Raw genomic sequence first — 22,371 nt, forward strand, 5'->3', positions numbered from 1 at the left:
TCGCTGTATCGACGTTGTTTCCATGAACTTGAAATTGATATTTTATCTTATTTGGGAAAAATTTCTTGCAAAGAATCTTCCGATATGAATACTATTAACTAAAAAGAATGTAACTAGAGACAAAAATAACTGGTCTGTAAGTAGGTATGTAAACTGATGCAAGTACGTATCAATAAAGTTTATTACATATATACATATATATATCATATGCTCAATGTTATGATATATATAAAATGGTAAAATTTTATTTATTATATATTCTTTTACAGATTATTTACTAAATAATTGAAATTAATATTTATTTTTTTGTGCAAATTATCTTTATAATACAGTATTATATATTTTATCTCCAATTATAATAATTTGATGATTATCATAATTTGATAACGTTATTAATGAATAAACGAGTATATTTTCTTCGTAACGAACGATCGTTTCGACGATTGCAAAACTTAGGAACGTTCGTGATTATGGGTTAAGAGAAGTATTTCATAAATATTCGATACCACAAGGATCAAACTTATATCATCGTTTGCATAAACGTAAGAACGCAACATGGATGTACGGTAATTTAAGTTATTTCTTTAAGTTCATTGGAATTTTTCTACTTTTTCAAACTTTCCATGCAATTGGCCAGTGGCTATTGCCGGGAATTTCACTCGATTGAAAAGTTTCGAAGAGAACGGGACGTCGCGTCGCGCTGCAGCGTTCGGATCGGATTCTGACCAAGCCATGCATCGACGCTCGTGACTGTAAAGCATGTTGGCTATAGTCAAACATAATCAGAAAGATGCATAACATACACGATAGTAGGGCAACCTGTTCTACTAGCCTACTGCACCTCGATCTCCGTTATTGGAAATAGTTTCTTCACGGGCTATTGTTACATCGATATCGTGTCCTGTATTTTCGCTTTTAGCAAGTGCCACGGAGAAACCAGGCAGTTGTTTCTACAAATCGCGTTGCTTGCTTTTATGGGATTACACTTTCGAAGCGGTGTATCATTGCAGGATGTGCCTTTCATTTCGAACCAGTTTTTCTCAGTTTTTGTCTTCCGCTCCAATAAGGTGAAAGCAACGTCTTCTTAAACACCACCGAATCAACAGAATCGTCGGAATGACATCTCGTCGTTGCTCTTATGGATTTCGTAGTTTAATTTCGATTTCTTTGGCACGAGTTTAGTAATATTATTAAAGATCTTTTCTCTTTGCAATTATTCATTGACGAGTTCTCTGGGAGAAGGAACCTGTAAGAAAAAGTAGCGAATCAAGCAAACTTCTTAGTAAAGAAGCTTTGATTCTGACTTTCCAATATTAACTACGATTATCCTGCCAATTATAACGGCTCTCTTACGGAACTTTCTTTTCTTTTTTATATGTTGGAAATAAATATATATTTCATAATAATTCAGCTATCCGTCGATCGATACCCTCGATACATTTTTCATAGATTTATAGGCTCTTTTTCCAGACATCTCATCCCATTATTAATCCCAGGAACGTGAAAGTGTTTTTGGTAGAATTGTATTAACGTCTTTTGACGTTTTTATCTTATCGTTTGACGTTGATGGCTAACGTTGTTTGGCATTTGAAGAATTAGAAGCTGGTTTCGTTGCTATAGCATCGATATCGTGAACGATACAGTGTATTATCCTTTTAATTACGAAATCAGAGGTTTCATTTTTATTCTTTTGTTCTCTCTTTCATTGACTACGATACGAGATTAAAAGCAGGTAACACATTTGCCATATGCGAGAGATTATTGAAAGTAATGTCTTACGAGAATGTACATATACATATAAACTTTGATCTTGTACTTGTCAGAACGCTGTTCATTTTTGTAGTATAGTCTTAGTTTTTGTAGCTAAGTTTTACTTCTTGAATGACGAAATCACGGTTTCTGCAACGCAATTGTGAAACACTGTTCGAAATGAGCGTTTAGGTACAGCGGTAAATTATACGAGTTGGTAGTGCGTTCTATTTTCTATTTAAACTATAAATCGTTTTTCAGTAAAAATAGGTAATACGATAAATTTTACTTAAAAACCGTAGCTTCTTGTTTCAACTATCATTCGGCTAGCTAAATATTAATTATAACGTGTTAGGAGAATCGAGTTGAAAGATTCGCGCAGGATCTGTGAGAGTGTCTCCCGAGAAAGAAAAAGATCTCCTTATCCCGTTGCCGAAAATTGATAGGAAAGTTGTAGACCAAATACCATTCTGTAATTCTCGAGGTTAGAATTATATATCGGTAAAACGAAAATTGTTAAAAACGAATCCAGGTATGGGAATATGATAGTGATCGAACTCACCTAACTCGTTATATCTCATCCTCTCCTTTTTCGGATATCGAATCATTTTCAAAGTAATTAGTGAAAAAATCAGCTGGCAAATCGATCGAAGTTTGTACTATAGATTAGGTACAAGCAAAGTACTATAAAATCGTCGCTTCGGAGACAACGTGTGTACCAATCGTAATATTATCGTAAGTCGAATAACTTGATGGTATTAGGTTTACAAATAGGAATAACGTAAAATACACGCCTATACATATAGGTATATTTGAGATCATCGTTGAAACGTAATTAGTAGAAAAAATCAAAGTAAAGGAACATCGCAGTAATCAGAACAATTACAATTCTTTTCTGTCGCAACTGTAAACGCTGATGTTTATCGTTATAAGATTACTTCGTTCTTTTACAGTCTATTCCAACCGGGCAATAATTAAGCAAATGAGTCGCGTTATATAAGCAAATGAACGTCGTTAAATATCATAAGGGTAGAAAATACGATATATCTTACGAAATAAAAAAAAAACGAAAATAGCGCAATCGGGACAATGAAATTTCTAAATAGATACGTCAGAGATGAATCACAGAGATGATGGCACAAGTCGGCCATCGATACGGTCTATATCTTCCTTGATTTATTAAAATAGAATTGATCGAAATTGCATATGGAACGGCTAGGTCTTTTTAAACTTTTTTTTTATTCGAGAAATCTCGATGAAAGTTAATATAAGATGCCGCACATTTTGGAAAATTGACGCTACGTCTGAACTTCGTAACAAAAGATTTCGAAGAATAGAACATCGTTAACGAACCTTATATTGAAATAAACGATTCAAAGAGTATAAAGATCGCGAATGCTTACGCATTTATGTAACATTTTAGACGCACAAACGTACAAAATGCACCTAATATGCAAAGATATATAAAATACATATTCGTAGTATGGTGCCCGCTATAACGTTTAGCGGGTTTAAAAGCAACGCGTTTAAAAATCAATGTTTAACGCGTACCACTGGAAAATGTAAAAATTTCACAGTTTTATGGAACAACGACCAAAGAATATTTTTCGAATATTTTTCCTTGGCAGGGAAAAAATCATGCGCGGTTATTCGTAACGCGTCGAAGTTCTTCTCGCAGCGTAAACCCGATTAACAATTAGTCCCTTGCGCTGGAATGCAGTCAGGGTTACAAAACCGCACCTGTCCAAACATTTTTACACGGCAGGTTGCAAAATGTATGTACCAGGGCTAACGCGTTTCTGAAGCATAAGCCGAAGAGTCAGAAAGAGAGAGTGAGAGAGAGAGAGAGTAAGGCGCTTGTAGCGATCGAAAGCAAGAGGAATACGTGGACTTGGCAATTTTGAGATTACTTTCACTCTCGGTCGTTCAGAGAAACTCTGGAAGAAGTACGGTCCACAGTAACGCAGATATTTTTGACTTGTTCGACCGGCTCCGTCACGTATTCGATATTACGTGGTTCATAGGCTATTAAGTAACCTTACTGATGAGATAAAAGTACATAACATCTATAACAACTTGCCGATGGTCCTCCCAGCGTTATACCCTACTTCGTACTGACGATGCGTCGTGTTATTTCGTTTTTATGGAAGATCGATTCACCATCCGTTTCGAGTAGTAACGCGAGCTCTTTATATTTCCGTGATAATCGATCATCGACGACTGAAAGAATTTAATAAGCCATAACGTAAAGTCATATAACTGACTATGACTATAAGGAGATTTTGGGGCTTAACAAAAAAAAAGTAAAAACAAGTTAAAAAAGAACAGGACAAGCAAACCGATTCGACGAATCAGTGAAAATTACTACTTTCGTTAACAAATAGAATAATTCCTTTCAGCAAGCTTTTGATCTTCGAAGAAAAATAAGTATTTTTGTATGTATATTTTGTTTTTCCGTTACTTGTAGATTATTTTTCAACGATCGTCGTTGAGACGCGTTTGAAAGGAAAGAAGGAGGAAGAAACTCCGATATTTGCAGTGTTAAATACTATTATAGCGAAACTGATTAGCTCGATATGGTGTACAGAACAAGAAAGAAAAATGGTTAGAGAAAGTATTTGCGCACCATTTTGTCTACATTATAGCATTTGGTACTAAGTATATGGACTTTCTTACGGCTATAAAAATTTGATACCACGAAGATGATACGTAGAATTTGATGAAAAAATGCTTCATTTGAAAATCGGAGTATGTGCGAATATCGTTCAGAACCGTGGAATATTTAGTTTTCGCAGACAATGGATGTTTCTTTACTTCATTATACTCGTAAAATGAGCAATAAAGAAGCACATATTGTATAGTTACGAAGTACTATAATAATAACAGTATTCGATCAAAGAGAAGTAAAGTTTGCTTCAGTGAAGTAAAGTGGTTATATAGTTAATTACATCCTGATATTTCATCTGTGTAATTAATAATAAATTATTCTAGCATATCAAAATGAAATATTGTCGCTACGTATAATGATAATTATATGCAAGCGCTACTATACTTATGGAATAATAACATACAAGCCTCTTAGAACCTGTATATTTATCGGAATGCCGTATGAAATCTAGGGCATTTTAACGACTTTGATATTTTATACGTGGAATTATTGTAAAGCTTTTAAACACTACGTTTCACGGGATACTTCAGATTTTATATGTAGCAATAGATGCATTGGAAAGTTAGGATTTATTTGAAAAAGGTAAAGGTCAGCTTTTAAAACTTTTTTATGTGTAATGTTTTGTAATTAAAAGTTTAAACAACATATTTTGGAGATCTGTGCCAGTTTATATATATCGTGTACATATAAATATTTTTTGACAATAATCGATAGCTTCCGATAAATGTCGCTTATTGAAACATCAACCGATTTCGATAAAATGCCCAGCATGCTTATACGTGTATAAATGACTCTTATTGATATTTCGTACAAATTGGATACTCTTCCCCGTTTTTATTTTTCAATTATTTTATTATAAATCTGTTATTTTATTCGCATTATGTGCCGGATTTATACGTGTCTCAAAGTATAAGAAGTATTTTATATTAAAAAAATAAATACAGTAAAAGTTGAAATTTTCCAATGAATGAAACGAGTACATGTCGTAACATGTTTGTTGGCCAGCGGTATACATATTTTATTCCGATACGAAGGTAATCTGTGAGATACTCGTTTCATTCTTATTTTAATGTTTGCGCAGTGTACACACAAGAATGTTCAATCCGAACATCTATTTCGAGAAGTCGATATTTACGATCGCTTCCTCAATGCCAGTTCAGTGAAATATTTTCCTTTTAACCGAACGAAGATTTAGCTTCAGCTCCTGTCGTTTCCTTTTCCTTCTTGATCGTTATCTTCATCGTCGATATTTCCACATCCGTCAGACGTAAAGCATTTTTTACTTTTTATTTCTCAAGGATTATGTATTCCTTTATTGTATATCATTATCATTCATATGTGACAATAATATATAAATGTTACAACTTACTGTCAGACTTTGTATTTTTACGCATTTATGGGAAATTCGAAGGTGCAAAAGTACACGTAAAAACGACACCCGACCTTGTTCCATCAGCATTATTCTTCTCTATTAACGAAATAGGTGGTGTGTTACAATCGAAAACTATTCCTTGTATTTTTCGAGGAATCAATGTCTTTAAGTTGCGTTACTTTTAAGGCAAGAGTACGATATATTTCTACTCTATGGTAAACATAAATGTACGAAGGAATTTGTACAATTTATTATATTATTGCGGTTGCCTATCATTTTGCTTTTTAAAAGTTCGAGAAATAAAAATTATATCAATGACCAATAACTGATCTACCTTTCATCGTGATCGAGATATTTCGCCACAGTGCGTCGTTTACATTTACGTCACAGGAAATGTAAAACGATTCGGAATAGATGGTGCGCGTAAAAACGAAATACGAGCGAATTTATTCTACGAGAATTCCTCGGATACTGCCCGTTATCCTACTTTCAGGATATACACTTTTTACGATTGTTGGTTTGCTAATCTTTTGTGGTAAATTGCTTATGTTTAAACGGGAATTGGTAAATGAAACGTACATACGTACAAGTTGACCGTTTCTCTGTACCGTGAGGTCACTCGTTCTTAGACTCATGGACAGCAAATTTCTCTGTTCAATTAATTTTTGCATAGGCGAAGAATTTCGAATTACTTCGTTAAAACTGAATCGAATGATAAAAATGACTTAAGTCAGTTCGTGATAATGTATCGCTATAACAGTAGCGAGGAATCGAAACTGTCTTTCTTTTAAACGATATTAGTAAAAACGATATTAAACAAGTAAATAATGAACTTTTTAAAACGCTATTAACGTTTTAAAATAATTTGTAATTTTGTTAGAAATATGAAAATATATATTCGATCGAAGCTAACGCAAAATGTGTTAAAAAATATAAAATTCTTTTCATTAACGGCTTAAAAACAACTCTACAACTATATTTCTACTTAGGCGCACAAGATGTGACGTACAACTGCTTTAAGGATATTCCTCGTTACATTTACTTTTCTATAAAGAGCTGTTAACATTAACACCGACAACAAAATATCAAAGTTGCACGGCTACATGCTTGCTATTCATCTCGTGCGTCCTTATAAATAACGTTTTTCCGTTTCGTGCCGGTTATAAATACATTAAGCGCATTTACTTCGTGCAAGTGTTTACTAACCGTTAAATACGCTAAGACCGACGATAACAGGTAGATGATTGGCATCTAGCGTCACTGTCACGCGTACTATTTCTTTAAAAATGTGTAAAAAAACTAAAGCGTTTGGAAAGATTAGAGGATAATAACTCTTAAAATAATTTGATTCTATATAGCTTCTTCGGAAGGGTAAATTTAATTTCGCTTTTCGTTACAACTACAACAAAAAGTTGTATAGTATGCAAATTTATATTTTCGTCTATTGGTAGAAAATACGAACAGACTATGGTTTTTGAAAGATATTTTAAGACTTTTGGGGATGCGATAATTGTATGACGCGAGGAATAAAAGTATTAATTCGTAACTTTTAAACTATACACATGCATATAAAAGATATATGTGTGTCATCGCATGACTCTATTTAAAAAACAGCGTAAGCAACTGTAGAACATCTGTATATTTATTCGTCTCTTTACGAGGCACGTCTACTATGTATGCAGGATGTCACACGCAATTGGGGCAAGTCGGTAGCATTAAAGCGGTAGAGGATAGAAAAAGCGATCGTTAGGAAAAATGAAATGCTTTCGAATGATGCATCACGCGATACATGTATCTTCTTCGAAAGTGGAAACGTTTCACAGATTTCAAGGTCACCTCGATTTTTTTAAATGGAACTATCTATCTTCTTTGTACACCATACGTTGGATGTTTAATTCTCTATAAGATCTTTCCGCCTTAAAATCTGATACTTGTTGACTATTTCGCGCGTGATAATTTCCGCGCCAAAAGGATCGATCTCGATTTTAGCCTAACGTTCGTGCCCCGCTACGACGACCAGGAGAGTAACTGAAAATGGGCTTCGTTCTTCTCTTTCCTTTTGCCGTCTTGTCGTGACAACCGCACCAGCATCAAATTGACGGAATTGCTTTCAGGACTGGCTCCAGATGCTGCCGAACGTATCGAGATAGAGATCGACGCTTCCCTGAGGTTCGTTTGCGCAGCCTTGGATGCGATACCGAGTCGAGTTTCTTTATCGTTAATGCGATCCTCTTTGATTTCACTATTTTTCGATTGTTCCTCGCGAGAGGCAACAACTGCCGGCACTCGGCACTCGGTCGTCTTTATGGATCGATGTTGACGCTGGCACCTCGTCGATGTAGCGGCTCGGACATCCTGGGAGGCGTAAATCATACACATTTCCCAGGATGGCGAGGTACCGCGGATTTCTTGCCGCTACCTTCTTGGATTCCTGCATGTTGGACATACCTCTCCCTCGGACGAGTTCTTCTTAGCGGGATCAACGTTCCGTGACACGGACATTCATGGACATTCATAGAGAGTTCAGGACGCATAAATCCGACTCGCGAGGTACTCCGATGATTTCGATTCAGCTTCCTCAGGTGGTAGTGACGTCATCGTTTCGTACCATGCTTTCGACTGTTTGGTAATAGCGAAACGGAAATGTCCTAACCGAGTTATTTAGGGTCTTCGACGAATGAAAAGCGACAATTGTCGATCTTTAAAGAAATTCTTCGATCAACGTGGGAAATTAAAACGAATCAACAGCTTAAGCTTAATCTCGCCAATGACATTGGCGTAGAATTACGTCTGTTCCAGATTCCCTAACTTAAAAGAAAAAGAAAATGGAAAATCAAGCCGAGCATGTTTTAGTTTATCGCGTGCTACTTTTGAAAACCTTTCACATATTTTCCTAATAACAGTCTGGCAATCGATTGTCGCAACTTTCAAAGGAAAATAAAGTCAGGACCTTCGTCTATGCACGGTCGTATATAACACGTGTATTTTTTTTCGGAACTTTGTGCAACCTAGGAACATGGTTTTTGTTCTACCGGATGAAAACGATTAGAATCATCGATTTAACATTGAAACGTTCGTTATCGAACTGGAAGACTTTTATTTTTTTTGTTCAATGTCCAGGCACAACTCTACCGCAGTTTTATTGTACGCATATAGATCAAGATACTTAATGCTAATACTTGATGCCTAATGCTAATGTATGGAGAAATATACAGATGTTATTACACTGTGGCTAAAGAGATGGAACGCAAAATAAAGACTTGGCTTACCTGTTAAAAATTATAACGATTATTGTACTTTATATATTTATTCGTTACATTCATTCCGCGTGCGTGTTTTGCACCGTCGTGAGACATACAAATCCGCGGTCTATTTATTAGTATCAAATACTCGTTTAACAAAACCATAAATTTGAATAATACCGTGTCATTGGTAAATGACTCAATGGATAAATAAAAACCATATATAAATCATCATTTAATGTATTTAATGTCATTCTGATATATTTTACATATACAGATAGTGTTAAAAATATCCACGTACCCTTTAAAACAGAATAACTTTTTTCAAAATTGTATCGAACGACTTGAATCCTTTTTTAGTTATAGTTAGAAATGGTCTACGAAATGACGCGTAAAAATGTTTTGGAAAAATTTCAATCGGTCAGGATCGCAAACAAGATGGTAAATTTATACAGAGTTAAAAAGTTACGCTCTTTACACTGGCTCTTTGTACCCATATTAATGTCGTAGCAGCTAGTATAGAGGTTCTCCTTGTCGAGCTCGTTTGTCCATTTCTTTTCCTTCTTTTTTAATTCTGTTTAATTTCCTATTATTTATCATACGTACATTTCCACGCTTGATCTCCTTCGTGTTATCGAAATAAATGATTTTCAACATTAATTGCAGTATAGTAGAAGACGGACATAAACATATTATCGATAAATCTGTAAGATATAATAGCCTGTTATCTACCATTACTAAGAAACTGACCATTACGTTAGAATTATTCCAATAGATCGATATGATATATTTTATCAGTAATATAATTAGCGAATGGTAAAAAATTTTATCGACCGATTGAATTGAATTATAATAAAGCGTACAAACGCATCTAGTTTGGTGGACCTGAAGGAAAGATACCATAAAATACGAATAAACCGTAAATTTCATTCCTGAGAGATCGTTGGCCTTGTATCGTGCAAGAAATAGCTGCAAACGCAGCTTCCGTTCAGCAATCCTTGACAAGCGAGCAATTTTTGCAAAGCACCGTGATTATATTCGACTTAAGGGAGATTTTTAACTACCATTCGCTTCTTTCGTCTGCTTCTACCTAAATCGCAAGTAATTAAAGCTGCACGTAAATACCTACTCATCCTTGTTTCCATCGGCATTTTAAAAATTTAATAAATCCAATATTTTCGATTACGAAACATTATGTAACGTCGATAACAGAAATCCATATTTAAAATGAACCGTATTAACTACCTAAATTTATATATTTTATAAATTATAAGAAAATTGCTAAACACTAATAAAACGATAATAAATTAAATTATGTTTGCTCGATTTATACTTTTAACGTTTATATTTTATGCAAAAGTATCTTGTCAATGAAGTAAAGTTCGCGTCATTGAACGATCGTTGAATAAATATTCGAACAAATCGCTTTAATATTCATTGAATTATAAATTACATTTAACGTCTAATTAAAGTCGAATTATTAATCGAATTATCTATAAAAGGATAAGCAAGGTGATCGAGTGTACTTAACGGATTGATTTGCTTCATGTACATAATAGCAATGCTCCGTTCTTCTCTTACTAAAAAGTACATTTTATTAACCAATCCGTTTCGAAATCTACATATAATAAAATTATTAATAATTAAATTATAACAACAAAATTGAAGAGAAAGAACGTGCAAATTAATAAAATTAATATCGTATCTATGCAGATGCGTTAAAACTGATAAATATTTACGATTCGGATTGATTGAAAATTATTGAACAATTTATAAAGTATCGATAAATGATTATAATTTAAGCCTACAACAAGTAAAAATAAGTTAAATTTAAAATAATTAAATAAATTCGTAGACTCGCATCTATTAACTTACAGAAATATGTCTGAAAAATTTGTATAAATAGGAAAACGATTCAAGTAGGCAAGCAACGAATAATCATGAATAGAGTCGTGAATAAATAGTACTTGTTGGTAACAGTATGCACCTGGTGATTGGCGATAATTGTGAGTTCTTGCATTACAGTACTCTAACGATGATGATGGTTAAGAATGCGAAACCGTAGGAATTATTATAGGTGTTAGCGGGAATAATATGGTTTTTTCATACAGAACACGTAAGTTTACGCAGCGGGTGCGATTAAAAGCGAATTTACGTCGTAAATCATAAAATATCATTAAATATTCATCGAAAATGTAACTAATACCGAAAGTATCGTGATAATATGAGAAAATGTGTCGAGTAGTTTAAAATATTTTACGATATTTATGTATTTAGAAAAGAGCAACGTGTCATTCGCGTAACTTCCGTAGAATTGAAATTCAAAAAGTGCCATACGTTCAAGGGCTAGCTTAGAATAATATTTGTAAGCGCGATCGAATGTTATGAAATAGATTTCGATTATGTATGGATATTGCAAAAAAGAAAACAGTAATTTCATCAGGGTTAAAATATTTGTCGATGGGTTAACAACAGCGATAGGTAAGAGGCATTTCAAGGAGAAAATACTTTTAACTTCAAGGAGATAAAATTTAATGCTTGCTAAATCTTTGGTGAACAATCCTTAAACAAATCTGAAAACTTTCTACAAGATGGATACGATTTCTAACTTTTGAAATAAAAGAAATGAAAATAATAATCGTAAAATTGGAAAATAAAGATAAACGATGCCATATTTTAACCTGATATTCATCCGTAGTCATAGTTTAGTGTCTAGCATTTAAATGATAAATTAGAGCGTAATAGCTAATAGCATATCTAGAAGAATATAAAAACTAAGCGTAGCACGGCCTGATGAAGATTATAAATACGATTAGGTACGTGATAATCGTCTAATTAACTTATAGTATAAATTAGAAAATAAATGTCAGCGATCAACGGAAATTTCAATCACAAAGTACTATAGTCTAATATTTCATAGTAGGTAGTATTATAGTTATCGAATAGCAATTGAAATTTAGCTTTCTGTCAACGCTGTCAAAACATATTACAAAACGATAGGCTATCGATTTGATCGAAATACTTATTTTTTGATAAACTTGAAATTGATTTCTGTCGCTATTGGTCAGATGAAAACTTTACTTTAAAACAGTTATTCAGCTTCAAACATTTAATACACACTGTTAATACATTTCACAGTGTCATTTTTTATTCATACGTTATACGATTTTAAACGATTAATTTAATACAGCAGTAGGACCTTGGTTTTCAGATAAATCGTTTTCAGGTAATCATACGAAACTGTACGCTTTATTCTAAACTGTTTTATAAATATCAAACAGGAACAAAGTGTCTGAATAAAAATGTAACAATTTTTTTCAGTCTCTATTCTTGTTTTCTAATTACAATTCCCCGCGAGAAATCCTTCGAGGAATCGTTTCAAAATTTTCCACCAATCGACCTTCTGTTACGATGATCGACCTTCTATCGTAATATAGAAGAGTAACGTTAGACGACGTACTTTGAACAGCCCAATGGGCAAGGCTATCGGAGATTGAAATAGGGTTAACCGAGGCGCGACAACCGGAGATCTTCATCTCCAGGTTGCCAGCTTTTCGAGGACACGTAAAGAAAGCGAACTAGTAATCAGCTGCGACGGTCGAGAAAGGAGAGATCGTAAAATTATGCAATGACTTTGATAATTTATACCGCTCATGGTTTACGAACAGTAAGTTACTTTACAGTGTCGTTTAAGTCGCCAAACATTTTGAGCTAAATGATACAAATCTTATCAATCATCTGTACGTAATAAAACGAAATTCTTTTTTAACGTATAACGCATCCATTGTTTGTAGATGTAGACTACTCCGTCGATCGTATTTAGATTTCTGTACTTTACGTGACTGCGCGTTATATAATTTTAACAAGCATTTTTAGTTATGCTCTTGTAAGTGTTGCAAATAGTCTTTACTGTACTTTGGATGATTATCTTGCGCGAAGAACACAGTTCTGTTCAGTTAATCGGTTGCTCGTTAATTTGGGAAATTATATTTTTTATGAGATTACCTAGACCGATAGACGTCCTAACAATTAGAAACAAGAGTGTACGTATATTTCGACATGTCGATAATTTGCATAGTGTTGCCGAAAGTCGTGAGAAGCGGAATTTAACGAAAAAGTTGTAAACAAAGTCCTCGAGATTTTATTAGCTAAACATGGAAAAGTTAATTTCTAAATGGGTAAGACTCGATAGAGAACGAGGAGAAATACGTTGACGATTGAATTCACGATACTTTACTACAATTTTTTTTTTTTAATTTAATAAAATCCATCATCTCTTATTCTCTGCCCTTGGATGTATAGGAAGATTTTAGTATTCTATTAATAGATGATGCTATTTTCGCGATCAAGACCTAGAGTATCGCACAACGTTCAGCCGAGGGGCACGATTGATCTATGAACTCGCGATTACGCTAAACCGCGTGCCACTTGCCCGTATAACACGTAGGATTGCCGGAAAGTTATCACGGTTTCAGTTACCGGGTAAGAAAATAAGGACGTTGAGAACTTTTCTATCGTAGAACGTAATACATACCGTCGCGTCTTTCTAGCATTGAAGTCTCCGATTAACACGTCGTACGCTATAGCGTTTGCTTTTACATTGCCAAAAGTCTTGTCGAAGCTGTACAACTCGCAATTACATAAAGCGAAATAAATAAATTGCTAATAATATTTACAAAAATTCAAGTGCAAGCATTTGTGGCGTTATAACATGTTTTTAATAGTAACGATTAAATACTGGTACAACTATATACTATATATGCTGTTTGTGCTCCTCTTGTAACGCGCGTACGATCAATTCTCACCGTTTGTAATTTAATTTCTTATATAGTTATTCCTAGTCGATCGAAAGCTGATTAACTTTTACTCGAAATATTCTTTTGTCAAATTATCGGAAGTGTCCGAAAAATGACATAACAGAAATTCCATTAAATAGATGACTAAGTATCAAAAAATGGAGATTCCCTGGGATGCCCAATTTAAATGCATGTTCTTGGAACAGTGTATTAATCCATTCTCAATGTGGAATCTCTATCGCTATACGTGTATCACCCTTGAAGCGAGAGTGAAATTTTTCGAAGACAAATCGAAGGTCGAGTTCGCCGGTATTTCGGGTTTAAATCACGTTCCGCCTACTTGTATACATTGATTATCTAAATAATGATTAGATATTCGGACACGAAAACGAGGCGTTCTTGGCTTTATTTGCTTTCAAATCTTTCACTTTATAGTAACATAAAGTAACATACGTACTACTTACTAGACTATTCTAAAAATAGAAAATTCAAAATTTTTAATATCTCCGAGAACGAGCTTCGCAATTCATAAACGGTAAAACGTAATTATCTCGCAGACTCGACTATTCTTTATTCTTTTCTTACTAATTTCTATTCACGATTTCTAGAGAAATGATTAATTACGAGCTTTTTAAATTAAATTTTGTTCCACGAGATTATTCGCGTTTCATATCGCTATCGTATTCGCTGTCTCGATTTAACGATTTCAAAATTTCACGTTAGTTTCGTAACTGAAACATCCACAATTTAAGAAAACCAACCATCTTACGATTAGTTTTAATTTAGCATCGACATATATTCGATATTACAAATATCCATCTGTAAATTGTAAATTGTAAACGAGCGCATCAGGTCGAAGAAATTAAATATCCTACTTTCCTTATACGTCCGATATACGTTACTTTTAAAGTATTACGTGAATATAGTATCACATCCTCGTTCTCAGAGTAACCTTTCACTCTAACGCAAGTCGATCTTGCTTCGATGATATCCCAGCTTTCTTTTCGGATACTCTAGCGACTAAGTGCGGATTGATATTTCAACACGAGTTAACCATTTATATAATTTTTCTATTACATATCGAGCTATCGTAGGGAAGAGTTTCGTTCATCGAAAATATCGGAGATATCTTTTATCATAATTATTCAGCGGGACTATAAATTACACGTAACTATTACCTATATAGGATGACTCAATGACTCAAGAAGTACCGTTCTTTAGTTTCGACGAAGCAAATTTTTTTTCTTTTTCTTTTTTATTTAATTCTTTATATTCTCAGTTTGTTCAATTTGAAGAATTTTTGAACTGTGACGAAGCAAATGTTTTAACGTTTTAAAAAAATATTGACAACCCATTGAAACGAGAAACCACCGTTTACGAGGAATAACGCTTCCTTCGTATTTGCATCAAATTTAGGAAACTTTCCAACGATAGACAAATACGATCCGGTTGAAAATGACCCAAAAAGCACAGTGCGTTTCGGGACACGTTCGAAGAAAGAGAGAGTGAAGAGGATGGGAAAGGTGAGGGATAAGCGAGAAAGGTGAAGGATAATGAGACACGGGGAAAAACGTGACTAAAAAGAAGTTATGGGAAGGTATAACATATTGAAGAAACTTTGCCTGTCAAGGTTACCAGGGCAACGCTAATGATCTGTCTGGTATCTTAAATATACGAGGAAAGACGAAGCAAACCCTGTTTTGTCATTTCAATAATTTCACAACGGTTGGGAAAAGTGGAATCGTCGGAAATATCGCGATGCTTATCGTTTAATGAAATAAAGGAGGCATACAAACTATGGCGTACATAGCAAACACGTAAAATAAATTAAATTTTGTTATCTCTATACCATGTAATTTAATTAAAAACACAAGCTATAATAATATAGGAAGTTTAGTGGTACGTTTATAGAAGAGTAGAATCAAACGATTTAATTTTATAATTACATCAAGTAGAATCTTCCCGTTGCTAAAACTTTATTATCCATATCCACTCGTTATATCAAATCGCTGTAACATTCAAACGTTCTACTTTCTCAACGTGATATCTGCTAGTAAGAGACGCCTTTTTCTGTTATAGATAGTGTTATGCGTACGGTGTGGTTTTCGTACCTGCGAAACATCTCACTAAAATACGAAATATAAAGTTTTACTAAGAAACAGTATCGACTCAATATATAAGAAATTATATTTCATTCCGTGATAGATGAATGTTTATTTCATAAACGATGCTACAGAGCAATTTTACTACACAAAGTGAAGCAGCAAACGAAATGTTGAGATTCGAAAGTTCGAGGTACAAGAAGTATACAACTTTGCAAAGTCGCTTATATTTTGTATCAAAATGTTTACGTAATTCAACAGGCAAAAAAGTAGGACCCTTAAATGTTTGAACCAACTATCAGTTTTCTCTATTCTTGTTCGAATAACCGAGATTCAATGTTCCAAAAATGTTTGTTCCATTTCTTAATAGCTATCTAATTATATTTAATTGTTGTGATTTAATGTTATATGTAACATTTATTATTTTTAATCATTTTGCCTGTTTTGAGTTGAAAGTACTCAGTTCCTAAACACTCGACTCATCTCGTTCTAATTGCGACATAAAATTACGTAGTGGTTACTCGTAATTTTAACCTGTTTCTACTTTATTAGACGCAATCGTAGAAACTGTAGCAGTGCATAAAGCGAGGTGACATTATCGCTAAATCTAAATGTACGAAATGACACGCAATGTACTTTATGAAAACATAGATAAATTTAATTCTCGTAATATACGTTTCATATTTAAACGTTTATGTAAACTTTACAAAACTTTCTCTTTAACAAAATCCTTTTTATCGTATCATTAAATAATTGCAGGATTCTCATTTGAATGTCACGAGGTAGTATTTTTAGGGTACGCTAAATGTAACAGGTTTATTTAATAATGCACCGCTTTAACGAGATAGTTACTATGACTCAGAATGTTGTCATCGAAATTCATCAGAATTTACTTTACATTATTTTGCATTTCTTAAAGTAGAAAAAAAATGATATATACAAGCGATAAATAAGAAGTAAAATTCGCGTGAATTATAATGTAATGCATAAAACATATTAATGTTTCTCATATCTTTATCGATACTGATATTTCGATAAAATGATTTGTTTGTACTTTGCAGGTAGATTGTCAGCGATTTTCATAGGAATTTTAACGCTTGTGATCGGTATCATATTGAGCAGCATTCCTTGGGTGGATTATATCATATTAAAGGTAGGTAATCGCAGATTTTTTCATTTATGATTTATTATTGAATACAACCTACTATAAAGCAACGTAACAAATACAGAATTGTTACTTTTTTTTCTTAACATTAGTTTTCGTATCGATCGGTTCTGCGAGTTAGCGCAACGGATAACGTTATAGATATCCTACACGAGGAACAATCGTATTTGTTAAAGCTACATATCGAGTTTAACTGCTTTATAATTTTATTTGAAAAATCATAATCACAATCATTTAGCTAGACTGCTAGCTTCATCGAATCGAACGAGTACCGTCATCTATGCTAACACGATATACGACTTAATAACGTTTGTTAATATTTATTCTGTCGTGTAATATCCAACGACTCTCAAGATCTTGAGTCATCGAAAACATTGTTTAACGAAATCTCGTTTCAAGTTTATGTTTGCAGTTAGTATCGGTATTAGATATAAGTTAAAGTTAAAGTAATAGCAATGTCTAATGTCTAATTGAACAGTTCGAATGTGTACAAATCTTGAATTACTGGTATTAACAAGAACTGGAATTTATTTCGTGGCCGGCCTTGCGCTTTCACGAAGAACAAGCTATCTATATATACATAGAATTTATAGGTTCCGCTGACAATATTAATTTCCAATTATACTTTACAATCAGTTTCTGTATTTATTGCTTCACGGTATCGATTGTTTCTATCTTCTCCATCTTTGCTTTCACTTAACTAGTTGTATATAAGCATAAGTACGTAAACTAGTTGTACGTGTTTAGCGTATTTGTTTTAGCTTTAGATTTTATCGAGTTGTTTTAACGTTTATTCCGTGTACAACGTTGTATCTTTCGTTTAGCAACTGCGATTATGGAATGGTTCTCTTTCGTTTCAATACTGGCAGAAGCCGGGGGTAGTTAGACTGACAAAAGTATACATATTCAACGTAACTAACGCAGAAAACTTTTTGCAATATAACGAGAAGCCAAAATTGCAAGAAATTGGTCCATTCGTATATAAGTAAGTATGTCGATGAAGTAATATAAAAACTAATACCCCAACGATACTTTACATTTTATCTTATTTTTCTCTAAAATCTTAAATCTTATCCGATCTTTTCCAAAAATCATAAAATTTAATTTATAATTTCAACCGATTTAGTAATAACCTACTATGATTTATGTAATTTATGTAAATAATTAATTTAAAAAATACAATTGTTTTTATATCTCTTTTTTATTTTTATAAATGTACAAGTATTTGTTGTTTTCATAATTTAAGTATTTCAGTTCGATATTTTGATCGATACTTTCATATAGTAATCGCGATTCGATGAATTTTAAATTGTCTAATTAGTAATTATTTTAGAATGCTTGCAATATCTTTTTACGGAAAATAATTTTGATCGATCTATTTATAAATTTTCTTGCAAGAAGTCTAAAGGCGATTCATTCTCTATATAGATCGAATTAAGTATGTTAAGATTCGAAATTTAGGCTATTATATATTTTTAGACTTGTTCGACCGATGAAAATATTTTATTAAAGTATTTCAAACTTATAATTTACAGAGAAGATATGGAAAAGGTAAATATCGTTTTCCATAATAATGGTACTGTAAGTTATCAACACAAGAAGATATTAAACTTTGTACCAGAGATGTCGAAAGACAAGAACCTTAAAGTAATAGTACCAAACATTCCGTTATTAGTAAGTAAATTTTTCTTATAACATACAAATTTGAGAGTAGTGGAAAGATTTATTCTGGAATTTTATAATTACGCTTTAAATATATGTCAATGTTAGTTATCGATGCTTTACTAAAATATTTTTCTATTTTTTATACAATAACAAATCCGTTTCAAAATCTAAACGATTTCTACGAAAGAATTTTCTATCTGATACTCGCGTGCGTCACATTATTTTTCAGACGTTGTCGACACAAAGCAAAGGACTACCTCGAATTATTAATTTAGGATTACACATGTTTTTGGGAGGAATGCAGATGACACCGTTTGTTCCGATAACTGCTCAACAACTTGTTTTTGGATACGATGATCCGCTAGTTAGCATCGCGCATCAATTTTTTCCGAAAGCAAGACGTCCCATGAGTCAAATGGGGCTTCTTCTTGGGGTAATTACAAAAATATGCGATCAATGTAATGTGTATGCGATTAAAGTACAGATAAAAGATATAAAAGTAGAGGATTAATCGTTTGTTTTTAAATATGATTAATTAATTATTTTTTACGGTATTTTGTAGGTATCGTATAAAAGAAACGAAATGAATTTTTTTTTTTTACTTTTACTTTTACTTTAACGATGAAAACTTTAATTACAGAGGAATGGCACGTTAGAAGAAGTGTCCACTATTTTTACGGGGCATACAGATATGAAAGAGTTTGGATTGATAAATCGTTTAAATGGATTAGATCGTTTGCCATATTGGCCAAACTCACCTTGCAATTCCATTCGAGCTTCGGAAGGTAGATTTAACTAATTCAATCGTTACTTATCCTATAGGTGAATTATTTATTATTACATTTGATAAATTTAAGCGCACCTCTAAACGATTAAATTCTAGACGTAATACGTTTAAATGCTCGATTTATAGAAATTATAACGAAAAAATACAAACTGCTACAATTAATATCTTTTTTCTAGTATAACGTATAATAAATTCGTATGTTACGTTATAATAACATAGTTATTACCCATAGGATCGTTTTTTCCACCCCGTGATAAAACTGGTTCAGATATCGTACATATTTGGGATAAAGATATTTGTCGCACTTTACCTTTGAAATATCGTGGTCCAGTTAAAAAATCAGGAATCAAAGCAGATTTATATACACCGCCTGATTCTGTGTTTGGACGTCCCAATGAAACCAGCCCAGAAAATGAATGCTTCTGTTCAGATGACATGTCCACCTGTCCTTTTAATGGATTGCAAAATATCAGTCCTTGTCAGTACAGTAAGTACTAACTAAACTGTACTACGTGTGTAACTGTAATACCAAATAAACCGAATACTATTTTTTGTTAAGTTTGATTAATTCGGTAGAATATATCTATATTTTTACGAGCGTGTAAAAATTAAAAGTATCGTAAAATATTTTCTAAGAACGTGTCTATATAACACGCAGCGAACTTTCTTTTTATTGTTACTTAAACTACTATTAAAATTTCAGCTGCACCTGTTTACCTTTCCTTTCCGCATTTCTACAAAGCCGATCCCAAGTTATTAGACGCAGTACACGGATTAAAACCAAATCGGGACACGCATGAAACCTACTTTAAAATTCAACCGGTAAGTAATTTTCAAAAAAAAGAAAACAAATGTATCGTATAAGAAGACGAATAATATCAGATTTGTAATTATACGCTAAATGCAATTTAATCCTCCATGATCGAAGTCTCTTGTTTACTTATAAAAGAGCGAGGAAAAGATTACGATTGATTGTAATTTTTTGCTTTGATCCAAAATCTATAGACGAATCTTGGTATCGCTGGAATGATAATACGTAATAGATGAAATACTATAAGATCGATGATGAAATAAAATAAAATTTAAAAAATAACATATGGATGTGTGTAGCTTATAACTTAACTTGTTTATAGCTTATAGCTTAACTTGTTTGATTTATAGAAACTTGGCGTGCCGTTGGAAGGAAAAGTGCGCGTTCAGTTAAACCTAAAGGTGGAAAACCAACCATACATCGGTGTGGTGTCGAATTTTCCCGACATAGTATTTCCTATTATGTGGGTCGAAGAGGGTATCGAAGAACTGACACCTTCTATCCGCAGATGGGTTTATTTAGCAACAACATTTAGCGACGTTGCTGCCCCTTGTACCTCGTATGGATTAATTCTAGTCGGTATAACAATCATATTCGCGGTTTTCGTGAAGGCTTACAACAACGTGATGTTTACGCACGAAGCGATCGAACTGGGTAAACGGACCATAAGAAGAGGTTCCACGTTGTTGGTAAATGGACAGCACAAGTTATTAATTACACGAGAACAATACGTTTTGCTCAGTAACGATAACGACGAAAAGTCGGCAAGAATAGAATAAATGTCTAGCTGTAATAGTAATACGATTGTATTTTTAACGATTAAACGAATAGTATTGGATTTACATTCGGGTGAGTAATAGCGAAGAGCGACAGCGAGTAATTGCGTAAATCGCCTCGTAGCATAAGATTTGTAATCGTTTGATACTATAGACCAAAGTTTTCGTTCCAATTACCTGAAGAATAGTTGGTGTATATCGATTGCAATAGCATGGGTTTGGCAAACATTCAACGATCACCTATATATCCCTTTTTAATCTTTCTCTTTTCTTCGACCGTATCTGTGATTTCATCTTTTTATTTATATCGTCGATGTACGAAACAGATCGTGCTTGGACGAACAGAAACGGGTAACAAAGCGGTCAAAGAACAACGTTCGAGAAGTTTAGTGGCTATAAAAAGTATTTGCTTCTTATTCCAATAAAGCATTTTTCTTTTTATCAGATTCTACATCTCATTCTCATGATACGTATCAAACTTTTATCCTCGTATAAAAGTACTACCAAATAATACGAAATATAAGATATTTGGTTTGTAAGAGTAGGTCTCGGTGTGATGCAGAAGGGACTCTCTTAATTCTCCATCGAGCTATCAATCTATACGTATAAGAAAGAAACTAATTTTTCGAATTTTTGGTTATATTATTTGATTATATATTATATTTTGGTCTGTCTGTTGGTTATTGTTACGTCGTATTTCTTTAAAAAATCGAACCCTTTTATAATTTTTTGTCCTTTTTTTTTTTGTTCTCTCCTCTCATTTTACTCCTCCTCTTACAGGACCTAATTAAACAAATAGAGTGTTGTGCAAATACCTTTTCTAATCACTGTACATATATATACGTTCAACGAATTTGTTTGATTACGATAGAGTACGCGTTGTACATAAACTTACTTCTGCACGATCAAAATCAAGTGGAATATTAGTACTATGTATGTATGTGTATGCTAGTTGTTAATTGCAAGCGATTGCCAAGACTCAGTGAAGGCATGTAGGAATATGATTGATATTATCGAATAATATTATCGAATATGTTTGATTTTTATTATTTAGGATTTCGTTATTTTTAGAATCGCAATAAGAGGGAAAATCGAAGAATTCGTTAAAATTTCAACGCCTGCGATTGGATCTTCGAATATAACTAAAAATAATGTTCCAAGTGAAAATCACATATAATAATATACATATGCGTTAAATTTTACAGCTGGCAACTAATAAAATTTACTTATTCATAAAA

At 33.2% G+C, this 22,371-nt stretch overlaps 1 protein-coding gene across 1 annotated transcript in view; it reads left to right on the plus strand.

Annotated features, from left to right (window-relative positions):
- LOC100647114 (scavenger receptor class B member 1) overlaps positions 1-21,694 on the plus strand; it is a 38,452-nt gene extending 16,758 nt beyond the window's left edge. Inside the window, exons 3-10 of the mRNA XM_003399923.4 lie at positions 16,991-17,082; positions 17,919-18,079; positions 18,630-18,768; positions 18,989-19,192; positions 19,400-19,544; positions 19,779-20,033; positions 20,250-20,368; positions 20,708-21,694. Coding sequence (XP_003399971.1) covers positions 16,991-17,082; positions 17,919-18,079; positions 18,630-18,768; positions 18,989-19,192; positions 19,400-19,544; positions 19,779-20,033; positions 20,250-20,368; positions 20,708-21,136 — 1,544 coding nt within the window. The 3' untranslated portion in view covers positions 21,137-21,694. The remainder of the gene's footprint in view (positions 1-16,990; positions 17,083-17,918; positions 18,080-18,629; positions 18,769-18,988; positions 19,193-19,399; positions 19,545-19,778; positions 20,034-20,249; positions 20,369-20,707) is intronic.
- The last annotated feature ends 677 nt before the right edge of the window (positions 21,695-22,371 follow it).

The sequence above is a fragment of the Bombus terrestris genome, chromosome 12 (assembly GCF_910591885.1).
Source record: "Bombus terrestris chromosome 12, iyBomTerr1.2, whole genome shotgun sequence".
NCBI classification, from domain to species: Eukaryota; Metazoa; Arthropoda; class Insecta; order Hymenoptera; family Apidae; genus Bombus; species Bombus terrestris.